This window comes from Vipera ursinii, assembly GCF_947247035.1.
Source record: "Vipera ursinii genome assembly, chromosome: 4".
NCBI lineage: Eukaryota > Metazoa > Chordata > Lepidosauria > Squamata > Viperidae > Vipera > Vipera ursinii.
Window position 1 is genome coordinate 3,649,764 of NC_139514.1, and position 27,317 is coordinate 3,677,080.

Below are 27,317 nucleotides of genomic sequence, written 5' to 3' on the forward strand. Positions count from 1 at the left end.
GGACTTCAACTCCCAGAATCCCTCAGCCAGGAATTCTGGGAGTTGAAGTCCACCAGTCATAAAAAGGGCCGAGTTTGAAGACACCCCCCCCGCCTTAGAGCAACGAGTCCCCAACCTCGGCCACTGTAAGACTTGTGGACTTCAACTCCCAGAATCCCTCAGCCAGGAATCCTGGGAGTTGAAGTCCACCAGTCATAAAAAGGGCCGAGTTTGAAGACACCCCCCCCCCCCGCCTTAGAGCAACGAGTCCCCAACCTCGGCCACTTTTAAGACTTGTGGACTTCAACTCCCAGAATCCCTCAGCCAGGAATTCTGGGAGTTGAAGTCCAGCAGTCTTATAGCGGCTGAGTTTGGAGAGCTTAAGCCTTAAGAATTATCAAATGCAGCATCGTTTGGATCCAAGTTTCTTGATCCAGACGGAAGCGTTTAGTCCCAACTGTGGACCACTGGACCTCTTATCCAGTCAAAGGACAAATTGACGAATGACTCTTGGGGGTCATTCAGATGTTGTTCGTGCCCCGGCACGCCTCCCCGGACCAAGCGCATCGTCGGCTTTCAAAGGCCCAAATATGGTGACACAGCTTTAAGGTTGCAAAGACAAGGAGAAACCTCCCCGCCCAGGGTGTGTACAGGTGCGTGGAGCTTGATCCGTCATTGTGATCGTTCCTCCTTCCGGGAGCAGAGAAAGAGAGGAAGGGGGGAATCTTGCGGTCGTGCCGAGAGCTTCCAAGGCGGCAGTCGGAGGCCTCCTGTTCCGATTCTTACGGCTTCTTCGTTGATTCTACTAAGAGAACAGGCCAAATCCCAAAGAGAAACTATCGGAAAGGAAGGAGGGACAAAAAAAAAAGGTTTTCTTAAGGTTGTCGGGTAAAGACAAAAGAAAAATAAAAAGGGTGGGGGGAAACTTACTTCCCAGGAGCAGCTCACTGGTTCCTAGCGATCTACACTAATTACAGATAGTCCTCGGCTTACAACGATCCTTTTAGTGACCGCTGGAAGTTACAACGGCGCTGGAAGAAAGGGACTTACGACCCTTTTTTCACACTGGCGACCGCGGCAGCGTCCCCGGGGCCACCTGATCAAAATTCAGAGGCTTGGCAATGGACTCGTATTTGTGACGGCTGCCGGGGTCGCGGGATCCCCTTTCGGTGACCTCCTGACAAGCCAAGTCGACAAGGAAGCCAGATCCGCTTAACGTCCCCGTTGCTAAGTTAACAACCGCAGCGGTTCAACTTAACAGCCGTGGCCAAGAAAGGCTGGAAAAATGGGGTAAAATTCACTTAACAACCGTCTCACCTGCCAAGAGAAATTCTGGGTTCAACTGAGGTCGTAAGCAGAGGACCACCTGTAGTTATATCTATATGTTTTATGCACGTACGGTTTTTACCCTAGGGAGAAAGTAACACAGATAGTCCTCGACTTACGACTGCAATAGCAGTAGCACTTCTCTGCGGCTTTGCAGCGCTTTTACAGCCCCCTCTAAGCGGTTTTCAGAGTTTGCGTGTTGCCCCCAACTATCTGGGTCCTCGTTTTACCCACCTCGGAAGGACGGAAAGCTGCGTCAACCTTGAGCCAGTTCAGGATCGAACTGAAGGCTGTGTGCAGAGTTTGCCTGCCCTACTGCATTCCAGCCGTTGTGGCTTAATGAGCCCAACATTTCCGGTTCTAAGCAACACATTTGTTAGGTGAGTTTCCCCCCCGTTTTACGACCTTTCCTGCCACAGCAGGAATTAAGTGAATCACTGCAGCTGTTAAGTTAGCAATCCAGTTGTTAAGTGAATCTGGCTTGGATTGTCAGAAGGACGCCAAAGGGGATCACACGATCCCGGGACACCGCAGTTGTCATAAACAGGAGCCATTTGCCAACCATCCGAATTTTGATTACAGGACCATGTGGATACTATTACACAGGGGGTCCCCAACCCTCGGTCTGTGGACTGGTACTGGGCTGCGGCATGCCAGCAACCGGTCCGCACAAACAAGCAAAGCCCCATCCGCGGGATGCAGGCAGCACACAAAACCACGCACCCTCCTGTCCACGGAAAAACCTCTTTCCACGGAACCGGTGGTCCCTGGTGCCCCAAAGGTTGGGGGCCTCTGTTCTACGTAGCCAGGAAATCTTTGCATGGAGAAAGGAAAGGGGAGAGACCTTGATCATGTCAGTGAGAAACGGGCCATGTCTTTCTCAAGAGGAGACCTGCAGATTCGGCCTTCAGCTGGGGGAGACCAGTTATGGCTGGGAGGTTTAAGAAAAACTCCAGTGGGTTAAAAATGGGGGAGCCGATAAGAAGCGAAAATCTTGGTTCTCCTACCGCGTTACCTTCTCTGATTTAGCCCTCTTTATTTCCTATCCCTCCTGTCATTCTGTTAGACCGGGGGTCCCCGGGCCATGGACCGGAACCGGGCCGTGGCATGCCAGCAACCGGTCCACACAAACAAGCAAAGCCCCATCTGTGGGATGCAGGCAGCACACAAAAACACACACCCTCCGGTCCGCGGAAAAAACCTGTCTCCACGGAACCGGTGGTCCCTGGTGCCCAAAAGGTTGGGGGATCTCTGCTTATAACAGACGTTAAGTGTGAAAAACGGTCCTCAGTCACCTTTTCCGATGCTTTGGTTAACTTTGAACAGTCCCTAAACTGTCGTTAAGTCGAGGACTGCCTGTATCGCCATTCAGCTGGACGCAATGCAGTAAACATCCCCCAAACAAAACGAGATCCAAGCAGATGCTAATTATCCCCAAGGTGCTTTTTTTTTTCTCTCCCCCTTTCCAAAAGGCAACTGGACGTTCTTGGTTTTTTTCCTCGAAGACCTTTTCGCTTCTCATCCATGAAGCTTCTTCCGTTCAGTCCTGCAGGTCAGAGCCGAAGAAGCGAAAGGTCTTCAAGGGGAGGAGAGAAAAAAAAAAAAAAGCAAGAATGTCCAGTTGCCTTTTGAAAAAAAAAAAAGCACCTTTGGGACAACCAGATTGCTTCCGCTACATCCAATTGTTCCAATTTGGATTACCGTATATACTTGAGTACAAGCCGAATTTTTCAGCCCACTTTTCGGGCTGAAAAATCCACTTCGGCTTATACTCCAGTGAACAAAAAAAAAAAAAAGAACTTCCACCCGCCAGTTTGGAGAGCTGCTGCTTTCATCAAACATGGACGAAGGCAGCAGCTCTCCAAACGGGCGGCGGCAGTTTGGACAGCTGCGTGCGCAGCTCCGCCGCCACCTCTGCAAGCCTCCGCTGAGAGAATGGGGCGGTGGAAGCTTGCCACCCATTTTCTCGGCAAAGACTTCTTTCGGGGGATGCAGCCTCTGTCACCCCCTTCTCTCAGGTGGGCAGCTGAGAGAAGGGGGCGGCAGAGGCTGCATCCCCCAAAAGAAGTCTCCGCTGAGCGAGAGAATGAGGCGTTAGAGCGCTCCGCTGAGAGAATGGGGTGGTGGAGGCTTGCCGCCCATTCTCTCGGCAGAGACTTCTTTCGCGAGATCCAGCCTCTGCCGTGCTGCACCGAGAGAACAGCAAGCCGCCCCATTCTCTCGGCGGAGCACTCCACCGCCCCATTCTCTCGGCGGCTTGCCACCCCGTTCTCTCATCTCAGCAGAGACGTCTTTCGGGGGATCCAGCCTCCAGCTGCTGCATTTCCCAGCCTCGGCTTATACTCGAGTCAATAACTTTTTCCAGTTTTTTGGGGTAAAATTAGGGGGTCTCGGCTTATACTCGAGTCGGCTTATACTCAAGTATATACGGGTAAATCCTGTTCTGATTCTTTAATAACCTCCTTGGCGAAGAGAGATCGGCGAACACATGAATTCAGGAGCTCCTTCTCCCGGTGAAAGGGGTGCGCCTTGTGTAAACATTTGACAAACCTTTGACAATTTTGGCCACCTTGGCACTGAATGTGCTTTGTACGTCCCGTTTCCAGCAAAAGGCCATTTGCAGAAATTCCTTTGTGAAGGGGGTGTGTGTTCCTGCTTATTTTTCCCAGGTTTGCATATAGGAAGCGAGAGGATTTAACAGGTCACCAAACACTTATGTTGCTACAGTTTCAATCGGCAAAACTGGACTCGTGTAGATTCATCTGGCCTTTAATGCTGTCGGAAGCTGTTCCGATTTTGCCAGGCTGCGCTTAATCCGCAAGCAATTCCTAAAATTGGTTTCCAGAGACTTTTCTTTTCCGACGTAGTAGTAGTAGGTGAAAGAAGACGTCATAAATTCATTTGTTGTGAACCAAGCTCATCGGGTTCAACGGTGGGCACACATCCTGGCCTTTGACAGCCGGGCTCTCCAAACTCGGTCACTTTTAAGACTAGCGGACTGCAAGGAATTCTGGGAGTTGAAGTCCAGCAGTCTTAAAAGTTGCCCAGTTTGGAGACGACCCCCCCCCCGCACACACCTATTTTAGAATAAAGATATGGGAGCCCTTTGGGAAATGTCAGAAGTCAGCTGCAGTATTCAAAACGTGAAGTCCATTAAGGACTTTTGGAAAGCAGGTTAAAAGATTTTATTTTTCTTTTAGCATCCATTTTACGAACTGAAGGTAAGAGAAATGGCCTGGGTAAGGGTCTTTATAATGCCCCGGAAAGATCACACTTGGAATGCTGCATCCGGTTTTGGTCGCCACAATATGAAAAAAAGAGGTTGAGGCTCCGGAAAGAGTGCAGAGAAGAGCAACAAAGATGATCGGGGGACTGGAGGCTGAAACCTATGAGGAACGGCTGCAGGAATTGGGTATGGCCAGTCTAGCCCAGGGCTTTTCAACCAGTGGTACGGGTACCACCTGTGGTACGTTGGCACCTGGCAGGTGGTACGGGACTATTCTAGAAAAGTGGTAGTGGGGGAGGGGAATGAGCTGACCCGGTGGCAGCACCGCACAAGCCCGAGCGAGAGACGGCTGGAGCTGCAGGGCTGTCGGGGCTCAGCGGAAGCGCCAGGATCAGCGCCAGGATCCAGCTGGAGTTTAGCGCTGATCCTGGCGATTCTGAGCCCAGAAGAAGCACCGATCAGCTGGAATGTTGCAGCATCTCCAGGGTCTTGTGATTTACATTCAGATGCTTGGCAACTGATTCATATTTATGACGGTCACAGTGTCCCAGGGTCACGGGAAGTGACCAAAACCTGCTGCAACCACCCAGCAGATGGGGGGGGGGGGGAAATAAAAACCAAACACACCCCACCCCACCCCCGCTGCCAATCCTCAACAGAAATGCTCACAACCATGAAAAGCTCGGACAGGAGGAAGAGCGCCGCCGGGTGGGCAGGCAGGTGTCTTCCTCGGCTGTGGCTTGGGGGGGCGCTTTTTTCAGTGTCATTGTAACTTCGAACAGTCACTAAGCGAACTGTTGTAAGTCGAGGACTACCTGTACTTCATCACTTTTTTTCTTTCTTTCTTTTTTTTTTTGGTCATCAAGTTTTTGACACCTTGCTAGGCGACTGGTGGTACTCGGATGCTGCCCTATCCTAAAAGTGGTACGATGGGGGAAAAGGTTGAAAAGCCCTAGACTAGAGGGTTTTCAACCTATTCTCCAAAGCACCAGAAGAAGAAGCAACGGACGGAAATTAACCAAGGAGAGACGCAACCTAGAGCTAAGGAGAAACTTCCTGACTGTTAGAACAATTAGCCAGTGGAACTACCTGCCTCCAGAAGCCGTGAATGCTCCAACAGTGGAAGTCTTTAAGAAGAGCCTTGGACAGCCCCTTGTCTGAAATGGTATAGGGTCTCTCCTGCTTCAGCAGGGGGTTGGACTAGATGACCTCCAAGGTCCCTTCCAACTCTTGTCGTTCTGCTAGAGGCAGAATTTGCTTCTAAGAAAGCAAGTATGCTTCAGTAAGGAAATGGCAACCCAACTTCCCGCCAGTAGTGTTGGCCTGGCCCCTTCGTGCCACATAGGAGACATGCTGTGGACCTTGTCAGTCAAGGAATTTTGACTGGGGGTATCTCCCCCACCCACCTTGAGGAAAAAAAGGCCCCCACCCTTTTGGCCTTCGGTAAGGATCTGAAGACCTGCCTTTGCCAGAAGTCTTGTCCGTCCACCCCCCCCCGTGGAGTATCACGCTGGAGGTTTGTTACATGTTTTGTGCCAGCCATGGCAGTTCCCCAAATAGGTCATCAGATGGAGCAAAGAGGCTTCTTTGCTCCCCTGCAGCAGCCCCACTGGCGAGAGAGTTTTATGGCTAAGGAGGGGCCGAGACCCCCCATAAATACCTCTGCCCTGGGGCTGCTTCTTTGTTCTGCTTCTCATTTCTATTTTCTCTCTTGCATGCATTCTCTATCATACAAGCATGGATGCTTCCATGCCATATAGCTCTTTTTATATAACCTATCGATGAATAAAGCTTCATAATGACTGCATCTCTGCATCCTGCCTCTTTTACTTGGAAGCACCTTAACGACCCATCGATCTCTCGTCAGAGCTGCTTTATCGAGGTTGTTGATCTTTCAATCATAACTTTATCCTTATGGCAATTCCATTTTTTATTACTTAGAAAACTATTTCCCTTTTAACGGCTTTCCTGCTTTCGATGCTGTGTGTCAGCCAGGCGGAGGAGGTGCTTCAAAATGAGACTCGCAAACCGATGCATCTAATTATAAAATTAGTAAAATAAAATAAACCAAGGGTCTTCCAACTTGGCCCTTTTACGACCTGTGGACTTCGACTGCCAGAATTCCTCAGCCAGGCATGCTGAGTCGTAAAAGGGCCAAGTTGGAAGACCCCTGAAATAAACCAAACCGATAAAATAAATTTTTATTTTAGGATTTCCTCTGGCTCTGGTTAACCGTTAAGCGATTCCTGCCCGGTTTTACAGCCCCCAACTTTTTTTTTTGCCCTGGGGTGTTAAGCAAATCACTGCAGTCGTTAAGTGAACCCTGCGGTCGTTAAGCAAATGCCCCCCCCCCCCTTGACTTCGTTTGTCAGAAGTCGGCTGGGAAGGATGCGAACGGCCATTGCGTGATCCCCCGGCACGTTGCAACCATCATGAATACACGCCTTGGTGCCAAGCACCTAAGTCTTGATCCCATGACCGCGGCGAAGGTCGTACGTGCGAGGACTAGTCATAACTTGCTTTTCCCAGTGCCGTTCTAACTTTGAGAGGCCACTAAACAAATGGCCTACGTGTGTGCTGCCTTTTGCTCCTGGAGGAAAGGTGAGGTCTCCAGTTAAGGAATAAAAAGATCCGCTTATTTTTTTTTTTTTACTCTCGGCCTGTTTTGAAGCAATAAAGCCGCGCTGAGCTTTATTGTTTATATATAAAAATAAAAATAAAAATAAAAGATCTGGCCTTTCTCACATAAAATAGAAGTGGGGAAATAAGAGGCAGTCCTCAACTTACGACCACAACTGAGCCCCACGTTCTCTGCTGTTGAGGGAGATCTTTCTCACGGGGGCTTTGTCCCCGTTTTACGACCTTTCTTTCCCACCGTTGTTAAGCGAGACACAACAGTCGGTAACACACAGCTGGAAAGTGAATCAGGCGTTCTCCCCCCCCCCCTTCCGACTTTGCTGGTTGGAAGATGGCAAAAGGGGGGGGGATCACGTGACCTCGGGACACAGCTACTGTCGTAAGTATGAGTCGGCTGCCCAGCGTCTGAATTTTAATCACGTGATCTCGGGACACAGCGACCGTCGTAACTATGAGTCAGTTGCCCAGCGTCTGAATTTTAATCACGTGATCTCGGGACACAGCGACCGTCGTAACTATGAGTCAGTTGCCCAGCGTCTGAATTTTAATCACGTGATCTCGGGACACAGCGACCGTCGTAACTATGAGTCAGTTGCCCAGCGTCTGAATTTTAATCACGTGATCTCGGGACACAGCGACCGTCGTAACTATGAGTCAGTTGCCCAGCGTCTGAATTTTAATCACGTGATCTCGGGACACAGCGACCGTCGTAACTATGAGTCAGTTGCCCAGCGTCTGAATTTTAATCACGTGATCTCGGGACACAGCGACCGTCGTAAGTATGAGTCGGTTGCCCAGCGTCTGAATTTTAATCACGTGATCTCAGGACACAGTGACCGTCGTAACTATGAGTCAGTTGCCAAAGTGTCTGAATTTTGATCACATGACTTTGGAGAGGCCGCGACGGTCATGAGTCGGTTACCCAAGCGTCTGAATTTTGATCACATGACCGTGGGGAGGCTGCAATGGTCGTAAGTATGAGTCGGTTGCCTAAGCGTCTGAATTTTGATCACGTGACCTCAGGACATGGCAACTGTCGTAAGTATGAGTCGGTTGGTTGCCCAGGCATCTGAATTTTGATCACGTGACTGCGGGGAGGCTGCGACGGCCATGAAGTGTGAAAAATGGCCATTAGTCGCTTTTTTCAGTGACGTAACTTCAAACGGTCACTCAATGAATGAGTGTAAGTCGAGGACCACCAATACTTCAAATTTTTCATCAGTTAAAGAATTCGTTTCTTAGAACATGAAGACATTTTGGTAGGCTTCCTTAACCAAACTGGATTCCAGATTGGGAGTTACAAGTAATCCTGAACTTACAACCCTTTTTTGTTTAGTGACTGTTCGAAGTTACTACAGCTCTGAAAGAGTTAGGACCCTTTTTCACCCTTACGACCATTGCAGCCTCTGCCCAGGGTCACGTGATCCAAATTCAGATGCCTGGCAACTCTGACTTATGACGGTTGCTGTGTCCTGTGGGTCACGCGATCGATCCCCTTTTGGTGAGCTTCCGACAAACAAAGTCAATGGGGCAAGCCGGATTCATTAAACCACCACGTGTTGGCTAACTTAACCACTGCAGCAATTCGCTGAATAACCATGGCAAGACAGGCAGTAAAATAGGGCAAAATTCACTTCACAAATGTTACACTCAGAGCAGGGGCCTTCAAACTTGGCCCTTGGATAACTTGTGGACTTCAACTCCCAGAATTCCTCACCCAGGCACGCTTGCTGAGGAATTCTGGGAGTTGAAGTCCACAAGTCATGAAGGGGCCATAGTTCCCCCATGCTGGTTCAGGAATTCTGGGAGTTGAAGTCCACGAGTCATTAAGGGGCCATAATTCCCCCATGCTGGCTCAGGAATTCTGGGAGTTGAAGTCCACAAGTCATGAGGGGGGGGCACAGTTCCCCCATGCTGGCTGAGGAATTCTGGGAGTTGAAGTCCACGAGTCATGAAGGGGCCGTAGTTCCCCCATGCTGGCTTAGGAATTCTGGCAGTTGAAGTCTGCAAGTTATGAAGGGGCCATAATTCCCCCATGCTGGCTCAGGAATTCTGGGAGTTGAAGTCCGCAAGTTATGAAGGGGCCAAAGTTTCCTCCACGCTGGCTGAGGAATTCTGGGAGTTGACGTCCGCAAGTTATGAAGGGGCCATAGTTCCCCCATGCTGGCTCAGGAATTCTGGGAGTTGAAGTCCACACCTCATAAAAGGGCCACATTTGAAGACCCCTGACATAATGTGAGGGGGAAATAATGCAGAAAGAGCTAAAACTGGTGTTTCTCAACCTCGGCCATTTTAAGAGGTGTGGACTTCAGCTCCCAGAATTCCTCAGCCAGCGTGCCTGGCTGAGGAATTCTGGGAGTTGGAGTCCACAAGGGCCAAGTTTGAAGAACCCTGGGTTAGAAAAAGGTAAATTTTTTGTGGTTGTTAAGTTGAGGAGCACCTGTGCTAATAAATCAAACTACACAGCTGGGATCTAGCCCGCCCTCAGCTTCCTCACTTTCTCAGACGTCTTTCAGCTGAGGGGCTTTTCCCGGATAAAATTACAACTCAACAAATTCTGAGGGGAAAAAAAAACCCAGACACGGTTTATTCTGCTTTGGAATCGCAAACGCAAGCATTCAACGTTATCAATCTTTCAACGCAACGAGAGGAAATAAATAGGTTTCTGGAGGCAGGGCGCCCTGATATCTTCTCCTCAATGTTATATTGACTCTGCAGATTTTATGTATGCCATAACTTTTGTTTTTTTCTACAATAAACAAAAATAAAAAAAATATATCACTTATCCGCTACTACAGGTTTGCCCTAAGAAACCTTTAGCTAAGGGGGGGGGGCGCGCGGGGGGGGGACACCCGCTGGACAGAGTCCTTAGCAGCTTACCTTGACCTTTGGCCTGTATTTCAGGTAAAGTGTCCGGGAATATAAACTAGAATCAGAAGGAGAGGGGAGAAAATATTTTTTTTTAAAAAAACCAAAACATTTTGGTTAAATCAGTTTGAGTCAATATCACTGCCTGGACCTCTCTGGAACTCAGCTCCACCTCTGGGACCAGCTGGGAGGCTGTGATCCTTCCTTCCCTCCCTCCTTCCTCCCTCTTTATTCCTTCCTTCCTTCCTCCCTCCTTTCCTTACCCCTTCCTCCCTCCCTCCCTCCTTCCTTATCCCTTCCTTCCTTTCCTTCCTTCCTTCCTCCCTCTCTTTCTTCCTTCCTTTCTTCCTCCCTCCTTTCCTTACCCCTTCCTTCCTCCCTCTTTATTCCTCTCTCCCTCCTTATCCCTTCCTTCCTTTTCTTCCTCCCTTCTTCCTTACCCCTCCCTCCCTCCCTCTTTATTCCTTCCTTCCTCCCTCCCTCCTTCCTTATCCCTTCCTTCCTTTCCTTCCTTCCTTCCTTCCTCCCTCTTTATTCCTTCCTTTCTTCCTCCCTCCTTTCCTTACCCCTACCTTCCTCCCTCCCTCCCTCCTTCCTTATCCCTTCCTTCCTTTCCTTCCTTCCTTCCTTCCTCCCTCTTTATTCCTTCCTTTCTTCCTCCCTCCTTTCCTTACCCCTACCTTCCTCCCTCCCTCCCTCCTTCCTTATCCCTTCCTTCCTTTCCTTCCTTCCTTCCTCTCTTTATTCCTTCCTTCCTTCCTCCCTCCTTTCCTTACCCCTTCCTCCCTCCCTCTCTTTATTCCTCCCTCCCTCCCTCCTTATCCCTTCCTTTTCTTCTTCCCTTTCTTCCTCCCTCCCTCCTTCCTTACCCCTCCCTCCCTCCCTCTTTATTCCTTCTTTTCTTCCTCCCTCCTTACCCCTCCCTCCCTCTCTCCCTCCCTTCCCTCCTCCTTCTCCCTCCAATGTCTGTCCATCCTTCTTTCTTTACTTGCTCGCTCGCTCACTCACTCAATTGATTGGCTGCCCAACCCGATCCCAGACGAACACGGGGCCGCTTACAATATTAAAAAATATAAAGTAATCTAAATAAAACACTACAAAAATATAAAACACACAAAACACAATAGCTAAAGGTTGGGGGGGGGAGGAGGGAGGCAGTAGGATGAGCTGGGGGTGGGGGGGTGAGGGAGGTGGGGCCCGTTATTCATCTATCAACCACCCCTCCCCCCACCGTGGAAGTGTTAGTAAATGACCGTTAAGGCCCCTCCTTTGGAGGACGGCTTGGGCCCTGGGGAAGGCCGGGAGGGGGGGAGCTGACCTCACTGGGGGCGGTGGGGAAGACAGACCCCAAAGGGCAGGCGTCAAGGCCAGAGAAAGACCCCAACCACCAGAAGGCTGTGCCCAGGCTGATGGGGCCCCCCTGCCGCATGCCTCCTCGGCCAAGCCGGGTGGGGATGGGAGGGCCCCACAAGTAGCCAGGATCCGACAGCCTGAATTACATCCGGAATCAAACCGACAGCCGGGGAAACTCGCCGAGCAGCGGTGTTAACAGGGGCCGCTCCTGGGCCTCCCCAAAACTGCCCACCCTGTAGCAACTCTGGCTTCCGATTAGACTCTCAAAGCTGGTAGGCGGAAAAATCACACACACACAAAAAAAAACAAGCCGTGATGGACGCCTCCGGAGGTTCTCTGTCCTCCGGGTCCCGGTTGTCCTCCAAGGTGCTTTTTCGAGGGTCAGCCGGACTTTGGTTTTTCCTGGAGGATGTGAAGCGGGGCCAAGAAGGCTCCAGAACGCCCGCCTGCACGATCTGGGTGGCCCTGAGAAAACTCCGAGTGGCCTCAAGTGACTCTCAGAGGGAGTACTAACGACCAGAGGACTGCCAGGACGACAAATAAATCCTCCCATTCCTCCACTCGACGAGTAGCGGAAGGTCTTCCAGGAAGAACAAAGCCCAGTTGCCTTTTGAAAAAAGCACCTTTGGGTGTGACAAGGTGTGTGGTATGTGTCTGTGTGCGCATGCGCACGCGCGCAGGTGGGCCGTTCGGGGTTATTTCCGGGAGGGCTCGGTAAGGAGGTGAAAACAATTCTGAGTTTCAGGACCTTACAAAAAAGTACAGCTGATCGGTCTCGGCTGTTCAACGGCCACGAACAAAGACACGATCAAAGTAGCATCGTAGTATCTTTGGGAAAATGAGTGATTTACACCAGGGGTCCTCAACCCCCCCGGTCTGTGGAACGGTACCGGGCCGCGGCGTGCCAGCAACCGGTCCACACAAAAAAGCACAGCCCCATCCATGGCATGCAGGCAGCACGCGAAAGCACGCACCCCTGGGCCACGGAAAAACCTTCCCCCGTGGAACTAGTCTCTGGTGCCCAAAAGGTTGGGGGCCTCTGATTCACACAACTGTGCTATCGAGGAGGAAGTCTTTCCCCCACCCCACCCCGCAACCCACGGGAAAGGGAAGGGAACCTACCTGAACAGGATGTGAAGGTAGGAACCGAGTCCCGTGAATATGTGCCACCAAGCGTGAAACTGCGTGACAACGCTCACGAGTGGAGGCAGCCTCTCACGTAACCCCCTGGGAGAGACACAATCACCAAGTCACACATTTGCTTCCCAAAGGGGAGGAAAGGAGAGGAGAGGAGAGGAGAGGGAAGGAAGAGGAGAGGAGAGGGAAGGAAGAGGAGAGGAGAGGAGAGGAGAGGAGAGAGGATTCTTTGAGGGAAGGAAAGGATTGTCTTGAGTTTGACATTGGGAATGAACATTTCCAAAATATTGCAGAACAAACAGATGGACGTTCCTATCGTATCTCCTGAGCGGAGACAGAAGAGTAGGAGCTAGGCTGATCTCTGGGCGAAGAGGGGTCCAAGGCGGAAGTCTTCCATCCAAAAAGCCTGCCATCTAGCCTAGGTTCCACAAACCTCATGAGGAGGGGGGATGCTCTTACTAGATGCCCTACTGGATGAGCAGAGTCCATTCTGTCAAGGGGGTGCCTGATAAATCCTGTGGTTTTCATTATCCTAATTAGTGATCATTAGCAGTTTGATTCGGAACCCAGAAGCCTGCTGATAACCTTCTCAGGGAGTTGAAGCTTCATGTGGTCTTGCGCTGGCAAGCAGAAGAAGAAGAAGAAGAAGAAGAAGAAGAAGAAGAAGAAGAAGAAGAAGAAGAAGAAGAAGAAGAAGAAGAAGAAGAAGAAGAAGAAGAAGAAGAAGAAGAAGAAGAAGAAGAAGAAGAAGAAGAAGAAGAAGAAGAAGAAGAAGAAGAAGAAAGAAGAACAACAACAACAACAACAACAACAACAGGAAGAGGAGGAGGAGGAGGAGGAGGAGGAGGAGGAGGAGGAGGAGAAAGGTTAGTTGAGACAGGAGGAAAAAGGAAAGTAGAAGGAAGAGGAGGAGGAGGAGGAGGAGAAGAGGAGAAGAAGAAGAAGAAGAAGAAGAAGAAGAAGAAGAAGAAGAAGAGAGAAGAAGAAGAAGAAGAAGAAGAAGAAGAAGAAGAAGAAAAAGAAGCAGCGAGGAGGTGGAGTCAAGAGAGGCATCAGCCTGGAATCCTTACATTCCCACAAGCTATCCAAGGTCCGTCCTCCTTTGAATCCCATTAACTCTTTTATCTAGTGCCAATTTAGGGCTGACCAGATTCTTGTGGATAGACATGCGCAAGGCATCAGCTTAACTGGAACGTGCGTGTGGCCCCGATTCTTCCCGCCAGCCCAAAGAGGACGGACAAGCCACCGGCCTCTGAAATTCACCTACCTCAATTTCTCGCAGAAAATATTGTCCACGTTCCAAAGGAGGAAGCCCAGCAAAAGATAGTCAGGGATGTATATCCCAGCCCTCGGAGCCAAGGGTAAACCCTGCAGGGAAGGAGGAGCAGATATAATAATAATAATAATAATAATAATAATAATAATAATAATAATAATAATAATAATAATAATAATAATAATAAGAAGAAGAAGAAGAAGAAGAAGAAGAAGAAGAAGAAGAAGAAGAAGAAGAAGAAGAAGAAGAAGAAGAAGAAGAAGAAGAAGTTGGAAGGGAACTTGGAGGTCATCTAGTCCAACCCCCTGCTCAGGCAGGAAACCCTACACCATTTCAGGCAAATGGCTGTCCAGTCTCTTAAAAACTTCCAGTGTAAAGGCACTTCGTGTTATTCTGCTATTTTGGGGGCAGGTCTTCATTGGGAAGATTCATTTGTATTCTGCACGGCAGTTTGGGAAGGTGGGGTATTAACATCCTGCCTTTATTATGTTCACAAATCACTCCAGGCAGTACACCCAATACTCCTTCCTCCTCCTGCTTTCCCCACAACAACAACCCTGTGAGGAGGGCTGAGCTGAGAGATAAGAGAATGATTGGTCCAAAAAGCCACCCAGCTGGCTTTCACGCCTAAGGCAGGACTAGAACTCGCCGTCTCCCAACATTTCCATCGTAAGGAAGGATGCTGTTCAGCGAGTTTTGCCCCATCTTACCACCTTTTTTTTGTTGCTGCGGTCATTAAGCGGATCACTGCCGTTGTTAAGTGAATCTGTCTAAACCCCCCCCCTCCACCACTGACTGGGTTGCCGGAAGCGACCTCGGAATAGTGCAACTGTCTTAAAGGACATGCCAGTTGCCAAGCGTCTGAATACAGATCTCGTTACTTATGGGGACGGTGCAATGGTCGTTAAGTGTGAAAACTGGTCATAAGTAATTTTTATCGGTGCCGTTGTAATTTAGAGCAGTCGCTAAACGAATGTTTGTAAGTCGGGGACTACCTGTATTGGGGGCTTAAGAGGCCCAAATACAGGCAGTGCTTGACTTAGAAGCATAATTCGCCTCCCAAATTTCCTTTGCTAAGTTGGTAAGTGGCTTTTGCCCCATTTTACGACCCTGCTTGCCACAGCTGTAAAGCGAGACACTGCGGTTAGCAACGCGGTTGTTAAACGAATCCGGATTCCCCCCATTGACTTTGCTTGTCAGAAGGTCGCAAAAGGGGATGGGGTGATTTCCCCCCCCCCCCGGACGCTGCAACTGTCCTAAGTACATGCCAGTTGCCGAGCCTCTGAATTTGCGGGGACGCGGCAACCGTCGTAAATACAAGTCGGTTGCCAAGCGTCCGAATTTCGATCACGTGACGGTGGGGGAGAACGCCGCGGCGGTCGCCAAGTGTGAAAAAAACGGTCGTTAGGTCACTTTTTTCCAACACTGCCGTCACTTTCGACGGTCAGTAAACGAACTTTTATAAGTCGCACTCGACCGATAAAGACAGCGCCAAAGCAGCGACACGCGATTTTCCACGGAGAAGGTCCCTGGTGCTTTGCCAGGCGGGGGACTCGTGGAGCAAAATGGTGCTCCAGTCTTACCTTTGGAGCTGGGATGACAATTATTTTGGAAGAGGCAAGAGAACAGGGGTTGTTGTTGACACACAAACAGCGGCGCCCTGAGCCATCTTTTTTTTTTCCTTTTCCTGGTTACCAAACCCACAGAGCAAATGCCAAAGCAGCAGAAGGCAGGCTGAGCCTTATCGGGGAAAATCAGCCATTCAAATTTCTCCCTCTGCAATTTAGATCTGTTGCATAGCTGCAAGGGCGAGTAGCCTTACTTACCATAATACTATATACATAGAGCGTAGGACAATAACAGCCACCAACACCCCATACATAACCTGGGGGGGAGAGAGAGAGAGAGAGAGAGAGAGAGAGAGAGAGGAATTCTGATGAATGTGTTAATACAACACGCGCCCGCTTTTCCCAGCAAAACCAGGCAAGGTTACACCTCCTGGGTTATATTTTTACCCAGGGGTCTTCCAACTTGGCCCTTGGATGACTCGTGGACTTCAACTCCCAGAATTCCTCAGCCAGGCACGCGTGCCTGGCTGAGGAATTCTGGGAGTTGAAATCCACGAGTCATAAAAGGGCCAAGTTGGAAGACTTCTGTTTTGACCCACCCCCCTCAACCAGCTTTTGAATGAAAATTTCATTTCATTATGAACGCAATTTCTTTTTTATTAAAAAGTTTTACAAAAACAAGATTTTACAATATATCCCCAAATCCCCCCCCACCCCAAACCCGCCCACTTCCCCCCCCACTTCCCAGAGCTAAATACAGGATTATAGTTATAGTTATAATAACCATATTCTAAATAAAAATTATACATAATATACAATTAACCAAATTCATAATGTGCTTTAACTCCCCTTTAATATAACTACGTACAAAGTACCAATAACAATATCCCTCTAAAATCTACTCATAAGCTAAATGGAACTTTTTAGTCCCATATTTATTCTGAATATAATCTATCCATCTCCTCCAAACTGAAGTATATCTTTCCTGTGAATGATCTTTCAAGCAAGCAGAAATCTTAAGACATTTCTGCAAGATTTGAAACTTTAAACACCCATTCTTCTATAGTAGGCAAACTATCCTTCTTCCAATATTGTCCCACCAGTAACCGTGCTGCTGTTATCATATTCAACATCAAATTAGTTTCTTTAACATCACAATCTACAACAAATGAACGCAATTTCTGAATTCGGCTGAAACAGCAACGCTCCCAGTGGGTTTATAGGTTCGTGTTGGAAATGCTAAGTCTTTTCTTTTTTTCTTTTTTTAAACTGAGATAAAACAACCAAGTCGCGTGGAACGTGTTTCGTGGCGAGTTTAGTCACTGGCGTGATTGCATCTCTTGGGTAACCGATAGGATTTAAGATTCTCGGTCATCCAGGTTCAGAGTTTGAGACAACTAGGTTACAGCTGCGACTAGACTGCAGCTGACGGACCCCTCGGCTGAAAGGGGTTCCCTCTGGGTTGTTCCTAAGTGGGAAATTGCACAAAAGGCAGGAAACCACTTTTTCCTTGGGTGTGGGTGTGGAGAAGTCAGCTGAAGAACAGCAGCCCAGAGTCGCTTGATAGTGAGATGGACAGCGTGTAATTTTTTAAAATAAATTTGGGGGTCCTTGGAGCTGGTTGCTTTCTTGCAGACGTTCGATTACCAAACTAGGTAACATCGTCAGTGCTAGCAGCGAGTGGGGCTGGAGGAGGAGGAGGAGGAGGAGGAGGGACTGTTGGTACTTTCAGAGCTTGTTTTCTTGCAGACATTTCATTACCCAACTAGGTAACATCATCAGGGTTACTAGGGAGCGGGCTTTGCTCTTATTTTTATATAGTCGTGGCTTGCTCTGTAAATGTTTGTGAGAGTCTTCTTGGTAATTCCTTGATTAGGCTGTTCTTTACTTTTAGCTTGTTTTGTCGGAGTTGGTGGTTTCTTGACTGGGATATTGTTTACCAGTGTTCATCTTAGTGTTGGAAATTTAATCAATCAATCAATCAATCAATCAATCAATCAATCAATCAATCAATCAATGCCTCTGCTAGATCTGAGAGTTGCCCAGGTGCCTCCCCTGGATGAATCTGACAAGACCTCCAAGCCAGCCTGGAAAATGGCCTCAATTCCCTGCCACGGTTCAGCAATAGCAATCCGAGCCTGTTGTTTAGGATTTAGGGCAGGGATAGGCAACCTTGGCTCTTTTATGACTCGTGGACTTCAACTCCCAGAATTCCTGAGATAGCCGTGCTGAGGGAAAAGGGAGAGTTTCCAAGCTGAGCCATGCTGGCTCAGGAATCCTGGGAGTTGAAGTCCACAAGTCATGAAGGGGCCATAGTTCCCCCATGCTGGCTGAGGAATTCTGGGAGTTGAAGTCCACGAGTCATGAAGGAGCCATAGTTCCATGCTGGCTCAGGAATTCTGGGAGTTGAAGTCCCCAAGTCATGAAGGGGCCATAGTTCCCCCATGCTGGCTCAGAAATTCTGGGAGTTGAAGTCCACCAGTCAGGAAGGGGCCATAGTTCCCCCATGCTGGCTCAGGAATTCTGGGAGTTGAAGTCCATGAGTCATGAAGGGGCCATAGTTCCCCCATGCTGGCTGAGGAATTCTGGGAGTTGAAGTCCACGAGTCATGCAGGAGCCATAGTTCCCCCATGCTGGCTCAGGAATTCTGGGAGTTGAAGTCCCCAGGTCATAAAAGAACCAAGGTTACCTACCCCTGATTTAGGGGGTAGTAAACAGCCATCTCAACAACAGGCTATCATCAGCCCCATTTAGGCCCTTCCTAAATTCAGCAGAAGTGCCAGGAGCAGCTTCCGCCATTTAACTCCATCCCGTGTTCAACTCCATCCCGTGTTTGTGCAGGGGTGGGAGATGCCGCCCCCGTGTGAAACACATAGGAATAATTCAAGCAGAGCCACTCAGGAATATGCAAATGCTTCTCTTCTATTTGTATCTGCTAATTAGTGGGTATTACCTTTGGTTTGTAATAAGGCTCTGGGACTCTGCCTGGGGCCTTGGGTGTGTAGCTAAGCCTCCATTATGATTGTACTGACTGTACGGATTTTATCTTGACTATTTATTGCTTTTGTCGTGGCGTGTTTAACTTGCTCTATTGCTTGCAGAGTTGGGCAAGCCCAATAAATTTGCCCCATTTTTACGACCTTTCTTGGCACAGGCGGATCACCGCAGCCGGCATTAAGACCGTTCTTAAGTGAATCACTGCATTTGTTAAGTTAGTAAACAGGGTTGTTGAGTCAATCGGGCTTCCCCATTGGCTTGGCTTGTTGCCAAAAGGGATCCGGTGATCCTGGGACACTGCAGCCATCATAAAGAGGAGCTTCTTTTCCTGTATCTTCTTAATAAAATACAGGTAATCCTCAGCTTAGGACGACAATGGAGCCGAAGATTTCTGTTGCTAAGTGAGACAGTTATTAAGCAAGTTTTTTCCCCATTTCACGACCTTTCTTGCCACGGTTGTTAAGTGAACCGCTGCAGTTGATAAGTTAGTAACCCGCTTGTGAAGTGACTCTGGCTTCCCCATTGAGTTTGCTGGTCAGAAGGTCACTAAAAGGGGATCACGCATGATCCCGGGGACGCTACGACCGTCATAAGTATGAACCAGTTGCCAAGCTTCTGAATTTTGATGGTGATGATGATGATGATAACAGTAGTAGTAAAGTTGGAAGGGACCTTGGAGGTCATCTAGTCCAACCCCCTGCTGAGGCAGGAAACCCTAGATCATTTCAGACAAAGGGCTGTCCAGTCTCTTCTTAAAAACTTCCAACGTTGCAGCATTCACAGCTTCTGGAGGCAGGTGGTTCCACTGCTTAATTGTCCTCACTGTTAGGAAGTTTCTCCTTAGTTCCAGGTTGCTTCTCTCCTTGATGAGTTTCCATCTGTGGCTTCTTGTCCTGCCTTCAGGTGTTTTGGAGAAGAGCTTGACTCCCTCTTCTTTGGGGCAGCCCCTGAGATACTGGAATGCTGCTATCCTGTCCCCCCTTGTCCTTCTCTTCATCAAACTAGACACCCCCAATTCCAGCAACCGTTCCTTGTATGATTCAACCTCCAATCCCCTGATCATCTTTGTTGCTCTTCTCTGCACTCTTTCCAGAGTCTCAACATCTTTTTTATATCACGGATGACCAAAACGGGTCACCCCGTGAGACCATGAGGATGCTACAAGGGTCGTAAGTTGGAAAAGACAGCCACAGGTCACTTTTTTTTAATGCCATTGTAATTTCCAACAAACGTTTTTAAGTCAAGGAACCACCTGTGTGGATCTACTCCAGGGTGGGGTGGGGTGAATCCTTGTGCAGCTTGTGGCGATATCCTTCAGTGGCCAAAAAGGCATAAATGAAATCTAGTACAGCTTAAGTCCTCGACTTACAACAGTCCATTTACTGACCGTTCAAAGTTACAACGGCACTGGAAAAAAATGCGACCAATGGCCGTTTTTTTCACACGACGGTTGCAGCGTTCCCTAGAGTCGCGCGATCAGAATTTGGGCACTCGGCAACTGACATATTTATGACGGTCGGAGTGTCCCCAGGTGTGTGTGTGTGTGTGTGTGTGTGTGTGTGTGTCACGCGATCCCCTTTTGCGACCTTCCGACAAGCAAAGTCGATGGGGGAAGCCAGATTCCCTTTAATGATCCTTACGGACTTAAGAACTACAACTGTGGGTATAGAAAGGTCTGTAAAAATGGGGCCGGGGGGGGGAAAGGGGGGGCACGAAACTCACTTCGCAAATGTCCCACTTAGCGACATAAATTTTGGGCTCCGCTGTGGTCCTACGTACAGGACTACCTTGTACGACTTTAGGGAAAAAAATATAGTCTCCCTCCTCAAATCTGCCGGATTACGACTCCCACGGTGAGCCAACAGAGGCAAAAAAAGGCTTAGCAACGTAATGGCAAGACTTTTTAACAAAGTCAACATGCAATAATTGCAAAAGAGGTGCTAATAATTAAAGGGGGAAAAGGTTTGGAGTATGGGGTCCAAGGCTTTCTCAGGGTTATTTTATACTGTGCTTGCTACAGGCAGAATATTTAGAATAACTTAACACTGGGAGGGCAAAGTTTAATTTCTGCTAAATCATGCAAATTCTCTCCCCGCGGCGGCACCAGTCCCACCGTCTCTGCTTGGCTTGGGAAAGTGGATTCGAGACTGCTTAGTGATTTGCTAATGTGGGCATGGCATCGCGGAACACCCACCCAATTATAATTCTGCTGAAAGACAGGTTCCTCTCCTTACCCACCCATGCGAAGGGATTTATTTAGAAATAAATAAAAAGTTAAGTGGGTTAAGTGACAGGTAAGCAGGAGGAAAAAAGAAGAGCCAAGGAGAATTCTAGCCCGTCGGTTTATCTTGGTGTTTAGAAATTCAAGGCAATTTTTTTTTTCTTACTAAGGCACAATCCACATCCTCTTCTTGGAAATGAAATTCGATGCAACTGGAGGATTTACTAAGTAAAGATAAAAGTTTACTACGTTTAGCAAACATGTCTGCTACTGGAAAAATGAGCCGGCTATTCGTGTTTCGTATTTTCCCATCTCGAAGGCCTAAAAATAAATAAATTTTTCTCCTATTATTTCCCCCCCCCCGCGCTCTCCTATTACTTAGGGGATGGAGGCTAAAACATAGGAAGAACGGCTGACGGAATTGGGTATGTCTAGTTTAATGAAAAGAAGGGCTAGGAGGGGGTGACATTCACCACTTCTGGAGGCAGGTGGTTCCACTAGTTAATTGTTCTCACTGTCAGGAAATTCCTCCTTAATTCCAGGTTGCTTCTCTCCTTGATCAGTTTCCATCCGTTGCTTCTTCTCCTGCCTTCAGGGGCTTTGGAGAATAGCTTGACTCCCTCTTGTTTGGGGCAGCCCCTGAGATATTGGAAGACTGCTATCTTGTCCCCCCTCGTCCTTCTCTTCATTAAACTAGACGTACCCAATTCCAGCAACCGTTCCGTATATGTTTTAGCCTCCAGCCCCCTAATCATCTTGGTTGCTCTTCTCTGCCCTCTTTCTAGAGTCTCGACATCTTTTTTACATCGTGGTGACCAAAACTGGATGCAGTATTCCAGGTGTGGCCTTACCAAAGCATTGTAAAGTGGTATTAGTACTTCACGTGATCTTGATTCTATCCCTCTGTTAATGCAGCCTAGCACTGTGTTGGCTTTTTTGGCAGCTGCAGCACACGGCTGGCTCATATTGAGGTGGTTGTCTACTAGGACTCCGAGATCCCTCTCACAGTTACTACTATCGAGCAAGGTACCACCTATACTATGGTAGCAGACTTCCAATTTTTGAGGGGCTGCCACAAAGAAGAGGGGGGGTGTCAACCTCTTCTCCAAAGCGCCCGAAGCCAGGACAAGAAGCAACGGATGGAAACTAAGCAAGGAGAGAAGCAACCTAGAACTAAGGAGGAATTTCCTATCGGTGACAACCATTAGCCAGCGGAATGACTTCCTTCAGAAGTCGCGGGTGACCCATCATCGCTGGAGGCTTTGAAGAAGAGACTGCACAGCCACTCGTCTGAAATGGTATAGGGTCTCCTGCTTGAGCAGGGGGTGGGACTAGATGACCTCCAAGGAACTGACACGTATCCACAATGACCCAAGGAATTTCCTGCATTAGGAAAAAAACAGCACGGGACCGGGTGGGATGGGAAGAAGGCCCAAGGCAGGGAGGGGAAATGGGGAGAAGATAGGCGGGCAGGCACCCCGGCTTCCCTGCAGCCGGTCGTAAGGGTGAATAACTGCAGGGCACTGCAGTGGCCGTTAACTGTGGGACCAGGTCGTAAGTAGCCTTTTGGACGGGGCCGTAACTTTGAATGGCTTGACAGCTCATAACTCAAGCACTACTTCTAATCTAGTTAAGATGCTAGGCTCGTAAAAGGAAAGCAATTCATCACAGCAACGCCGGGCTACACCTGCAGATCTGGGGTGTCTGTTAGTCTTTCCCCACAGCCTTAGCTAGGAGAGGCTGATTCTAGCTAAAAGAATCAGATTTAGAACATAGAATAACATAGCTGGAAGGGACCTTGGGGGTCTTCTAGTCCAGCCCCCTGCTCAAGCAGGAGATCCTATACCAGAGGCCCTCAACCTTTCGGGCACCAGGGACCGGTTCCGTGGAGAGAGGTTTCTCCGAGTACTGTAGGGTGCGTGGTTTTGTGTGCTACCTGCATCCCGCGGATGGGGCTTTGCTTGTTTGTGCGGACCGGTTGCTGGCATGCCGCGGCCCGCTACCGGTCCAAGGACCAGGGGGGTTGGGGACCCCTGCCCTATACCATTCTGGACAAATGGCTGCCTCTTCTTGAAAATCTGCAGTGATGGAGCACCCGCAACGTCTGCAGAGCAGCCGACTGATTGTTCTCACTGTCGGGAAATTTCTCCTTAGCTCTGTGTCTGATCTCTCTTTAACAAGCTTCCGCCCATTACTTCTTGTCCTAGGAGGTCATCCAATCAACCCTGCTGAGAGCCGCCTGACCACCATCGGTGCAGGGAGCCACCCATTTTAATTTCAATACGTATTTCTTTTTTTCCTCGCAACGTAACTGGGTGAGCCTTCCGAACGCTTTTTCTTCCCCCCTCCGGAAATGCAGGAAAAGTTGCTTTACGGAATGAAGCCGCTGTGTGCGTTTGAGTAAACGGGACAATCTTGAATTGTCCGTATGCGTGCAACGTGTGGAATTGTGCAATATGGACCTTCTCGGCCCGAAGGTCCACAATTAGTGCAGGTTCGAGTCCCACCAGGCTCCAGGTTGACTCAGCCTTCCATCCTTCCCAGGTAGGTAAAATGAGGACCCAGATTGTTGGGGGCAATTAAGCTGACTTTGTAATAATGCCGCTTGGGGGGGGGGGGAAAGCCCTAATAAGCAGGCATATACATAGAATGAAGGCTATTGCTAAGCACATTGATTTGTGCTTAAATTGTAAGCCGCCCTGAGTCTTCGGAGAAGGGCGGGATATAAATGGGATTAAAATAAAATAAAATAAAATAAAATAAATTATGACGGAATGCCCGGCTGATTCAGTCAACGGAACTGGGGAATCCTGATATTAATATACAATACTGTATCCAATGAGCATGTGAGCTCTCTAATTGCAAAAGCCCACTTGGACCGACGGATTGCGGGAGGAGGACTGGCAGAATCTGGGGGCGGAGTCAAAAGAGGAATCAGCCTAGAATCCCCACGTAGTCACAAGGGAATTAAATCCACCTTCCCTTGGATTAAATTGACCCTTATCTAAGTCTTAGCAGGTGCTGACTGCTAGTTGAGAAGCATAGGCTTTAAAGCAACAAATCAGCAACAAACCACGTGTAGTAGACCTTGTCTTTCACGCCTGACACATATCCACACTGACCAGACTAGGAGATTTTTTTAAAAAATGGACAAGTCAATAACATTTTCTAAGTTGAAACAAGAGATAAACAATTACCTGATGAAATACAGGCTGTTTCCAGTTTAGGTATACCTGCAAAAGGCAAACACAAGATATTATCATCCTCTTGGGACTGATGGATAAACAGTTGGGAAAAAGTCATGGAACACAGTGTGACAACCGCAACAGGAAGGTGGATAGATACGGCGATACCCTCCAACAGATGAATGGTTGGTGAAGAGGTTAAAACTTGCCGAAACGGCCCGATTGGCTTGTTTGATTAGAGAGAAGACAATATCTAATCTTTAGTGGTAAGTGGAAACCCCCTGATGGTATTTTTGTGTAAAAAAAAAGGGGAGGGGTGAGTAAACTTTATGGTTTTGACAATTAGGCAAGGTAGAGTACGGAAAGAAGAGGTTCACGATGTGACTTTAGAGAAAGAGGCATAATGGCACTTATTGCTACTGTAAAAATCAGAAGTCACTTCTTTATACCATTTTTTCCCCTTTTCTATTTCTCCCGCTAATCTCTTTTCTTTTTTGCACCTTTAGGTTTTTTTCTTTGCTTTTTTCTTGGTCATTCAATTTCATTTGGCATTAGTCTTACTCTTTGGTGGTTTTATTTATTTATTTATTTATTATTTAAATTTACATACCGCCCTATTCCCGTAGGACTCAGGGCGGTCTACAGGGAAAATTAAAATACATAGCATACAAAATTAAAATCAGTTAAAACTATGATTAAATTACAGTCCCTGAAGTGAAACTAAAACCCAATTAAATTAAATTAGTTAAAACCCCTCAGTCTGGGCCAAACAGCTCGAAGGACCAGGTTTTCAAGTCCCGGCGAAATGAGCGAAGGTCGGGGGCAGTCCTGAGTTCCGTGGGAAGTTGGTTCCATAGGGCCGGCGCGCCCACAGAGAACGCCCTTCTCCTGGGAATAACCCGCCAGCATTCCTTAACCGGTGGCACCCTGAGAAGGCCCTCCCTGTGGGAGCGCACAGGACAATGGGAAGTTGATGCCGGCAGCAGGTGTTCCCTTAGATAATCCGGACCCAAGCCATTTAGAGCTTTATAGGTCATTACCAGCACCTTGAATTATTAGTCTTACTCTTTTGTTTAAAATTGTTTATCTCTATCTCTATATCTATAAAAGGTAAAGGTAAAGGTTCCCCTGCACATGTGTGCTAGTCGTTTCCAACTCTAGGGGCCGGTGCTCATCTCCGTTTCAAAGCCGAAGAGCCAGTGCTTGTCCGAGGACGTCTCCGTGGTCATGTGGCCGGCATGTCTAGAGGCCAAAGGCGCACGGAACGCTGTTACCTTCCCACCGGAGTGGTCCCTATTTTCCTACTTGCATTTTTTACGTGCTTTCGAACTGCTAGGTGGGCAGAAGCTGGGACGAGTAACAGGTGCTCACTCTGCTACGCGGCACTCGGGATTTGACCCGCCAAACTGCCGACCTTCTGATCGACAAGCTGTGTCCTAACCCACTGAGCCACCGCGTCCCTTATCTATATCTATATCTATATCTATCTCCCTAATTACTTTACAAATACGAATCCCGGGTATATCCATATTAGCAGTACAAAAATCATCGACCTCCTTCTACTGCTAATATATATGCCAAGGCACATGGAATGCTGTTACCTTCCCACCGACGTGGTACCTATTCATCTACTCGCAATTGCGTGCTTTCGAACTGCTAGGTCTGCAGGAGCTGGGGCATCGAACAGGAGCTCACCCCATCGCATGGAGCTCAGGACTCAAACCCGGGCTACCAGCTTTCCAACTGACAAGCTCAGCGTCTTTAACCGCTGAGCCATCACGCCCTCTTGTCTAGCTAGCTGGAAGTTACAATATATCCAGAGGGGTTCATTTCTTACGCTCCCGGATGGATCTGCAGCAATCATAAATTAAAATATACCTGAGATGACAGCTTAGGACAACGTGTGTCTCGACCGTGGCAACTTAAAAAGTTGTGTGGACTGCATGCCGGTAGAGGAATTCTGGGAGTTGAAGTCCCAAGGTTGAGAAACATCACTTTAGAGCACATTACATTGCTTTACTGCTGTGTGGACCAGTACCGGGCCACGGCATGCCAGGAGCCGGTCCGCACGAACAAGCAAAGCCCCATCCGCAGGATGCAGGCAGCACACAAAACCACGCACCCTCCGGTCTGTGGAAAAACCTCTCTCCACGAAACCGGTCCCTGGTGCCCAAAGGTTTGGGGATCTCTGCTTTAGAAGAGGACACCAAGCTACCGAGATGTGTCCTTCTGCATTACTTGGGCCACATTTTATCCCCTTTCTTTCCCCCCCTTTTTAAAAAAAGTAATTCTTTACTCAAACCCCCCGCCTACCGTCCCTGGCCGCCATGATGTCTATGATAATTCCTAGACACTCACTGGTCACATTAACATTACAATGTTTACTGACTCACCTATTTTCTGGTCTGAACCAAAAGTTGAACAAATTAGTCATTAACTAAGCAAGGTGGGTTAGCCTGACACATTAAGCCACACACACACCCAAGTTAATCACGGTTCAAATTAAACAAGCCTAGCAAACTCTGGCAAGGCAGCTGTTTAAATCTTCAATCTTCAGGAAGGTGTCAAGAGAGGGATGGAAGGAAAAGGGCTTGGCAGACCCAGCCTTTGTGAAGTTATGATCCCCCTCCTACAGACTATAGATCAGTGGGGTTTTTTCCCCCCAACCTCTGCAACTTTAGGCTGGATGGACTTCAATTCCCAGAATTCTCCAGCCAGTCATGGCTGGCTAAGGAATTCTGGGAGTTGAAGTCCACCACCCGCCCCAGCTTAAAGTTTGAAGAGGTTGAGAAGCACAGCTGCAGATGCTTCTCGTTTAGGAAAATTCACCATTACTGCAACAAAACAAAACAGGCTTTTCTAGACCACAGTACAGGCAGTCCTTGACTTACAACCATTTGTTTAGTGAGAGTTTAAAGTTACAATAGCACTGGGGAGAAAAAATGACTTAGGACCGTTTTTCACACCGCTGTTGCGGCATCCCCACGGGCACGGGATCAAAATTTGGTCGCTTGGCAACTGATTCATATTTATGATGGTTGCCGTGTCCCCGGGGATACATATGATCCCCTTTTACGACTTTCTGACCAGGACATGGAAGCCAGATTCCCTTGACAACCGGGTTACTAATTACTAATTACTTAACAACCGGGTTGCAACGATTCACTTTAGTGTGGGAAGAAAGGTCACGAAATGTGGCAAAACTCACTTAATAAGTTAGTGGCGGACATGATGCTAAATGAAATGGTAATAGGGTTTCCTGGCTGAGCAGGGGGTTGGACTAGATGACCTCCAAGCTCCCTTCCAACTATTCTATTCTATTCTATTCTATTCTATTCTATTCTATTCTATTCTATTCTATTCTATTCTATTCTATTCTATTCTACTCTACTCTCCACTTACGACCAACTGCAGTGATTCACAGGGATTTGTCTGAAATGGTATAGGGTTTCCTGCCTGAGCAGGGGGTTGGACTAGATGACCTCCAAGGTCCCTTCCAACATCATCATCATCTTCTTCTTCATTATTTTGAGCTCAGTTATGG

At 48.3% G+C, this 27,317-nt stretch overlaps 1 protein-coding gene and 1 long non-coding RNA gene across 2 annotated transcripts in view; one reads left to right on the plus strand and one right to left on the minus strand.

Annotated features, from left to right (window-relative positions):
• Positions 1-210: 210 nt before the first annotated feature.
• The window catches only part of ACER3 (alkaline ceramidase 3), a 64,941-nt gene continuing 37,834 nt past the window's right edge, over positions 211-27,317 (minus strand). The window contains 7 exon segments of the mRNA XM_083362179.1: positions 211-815; positions 10,049-10,094; positions 12,512-12,616; positions 13,794-13,845; positions 13,848-13,894; positions 15,629-15,687; positions 23,786-23,821. Of these exon segments, the coding sequence (XP_083218305.1) occupies positions 762-815; positions 10,049-10,094; positions 12,512-12,616; positions 13,794-13,845; positions 13,848-13,894; positions 15,629-15,687; positions 23,786-23,821 (399 nt within the window). The 3' untranslated portion in view covers positions 211-761.
• The window catches only part of LOC310640110, a 111,311-nt gene continuing 97,924 nt past the window's right edge, over positions 13,931-27,317 (plus strand). Inside the window, exon 1 of the long non-coding RNA XR_014492466.1 lies at positions 13,931-14,070. This is a non-coding gene — a long non-coding RNA (uncharacterized lncRNA). The remainder of the gene's footprint in view (positions 14,071-27,317) is intronic.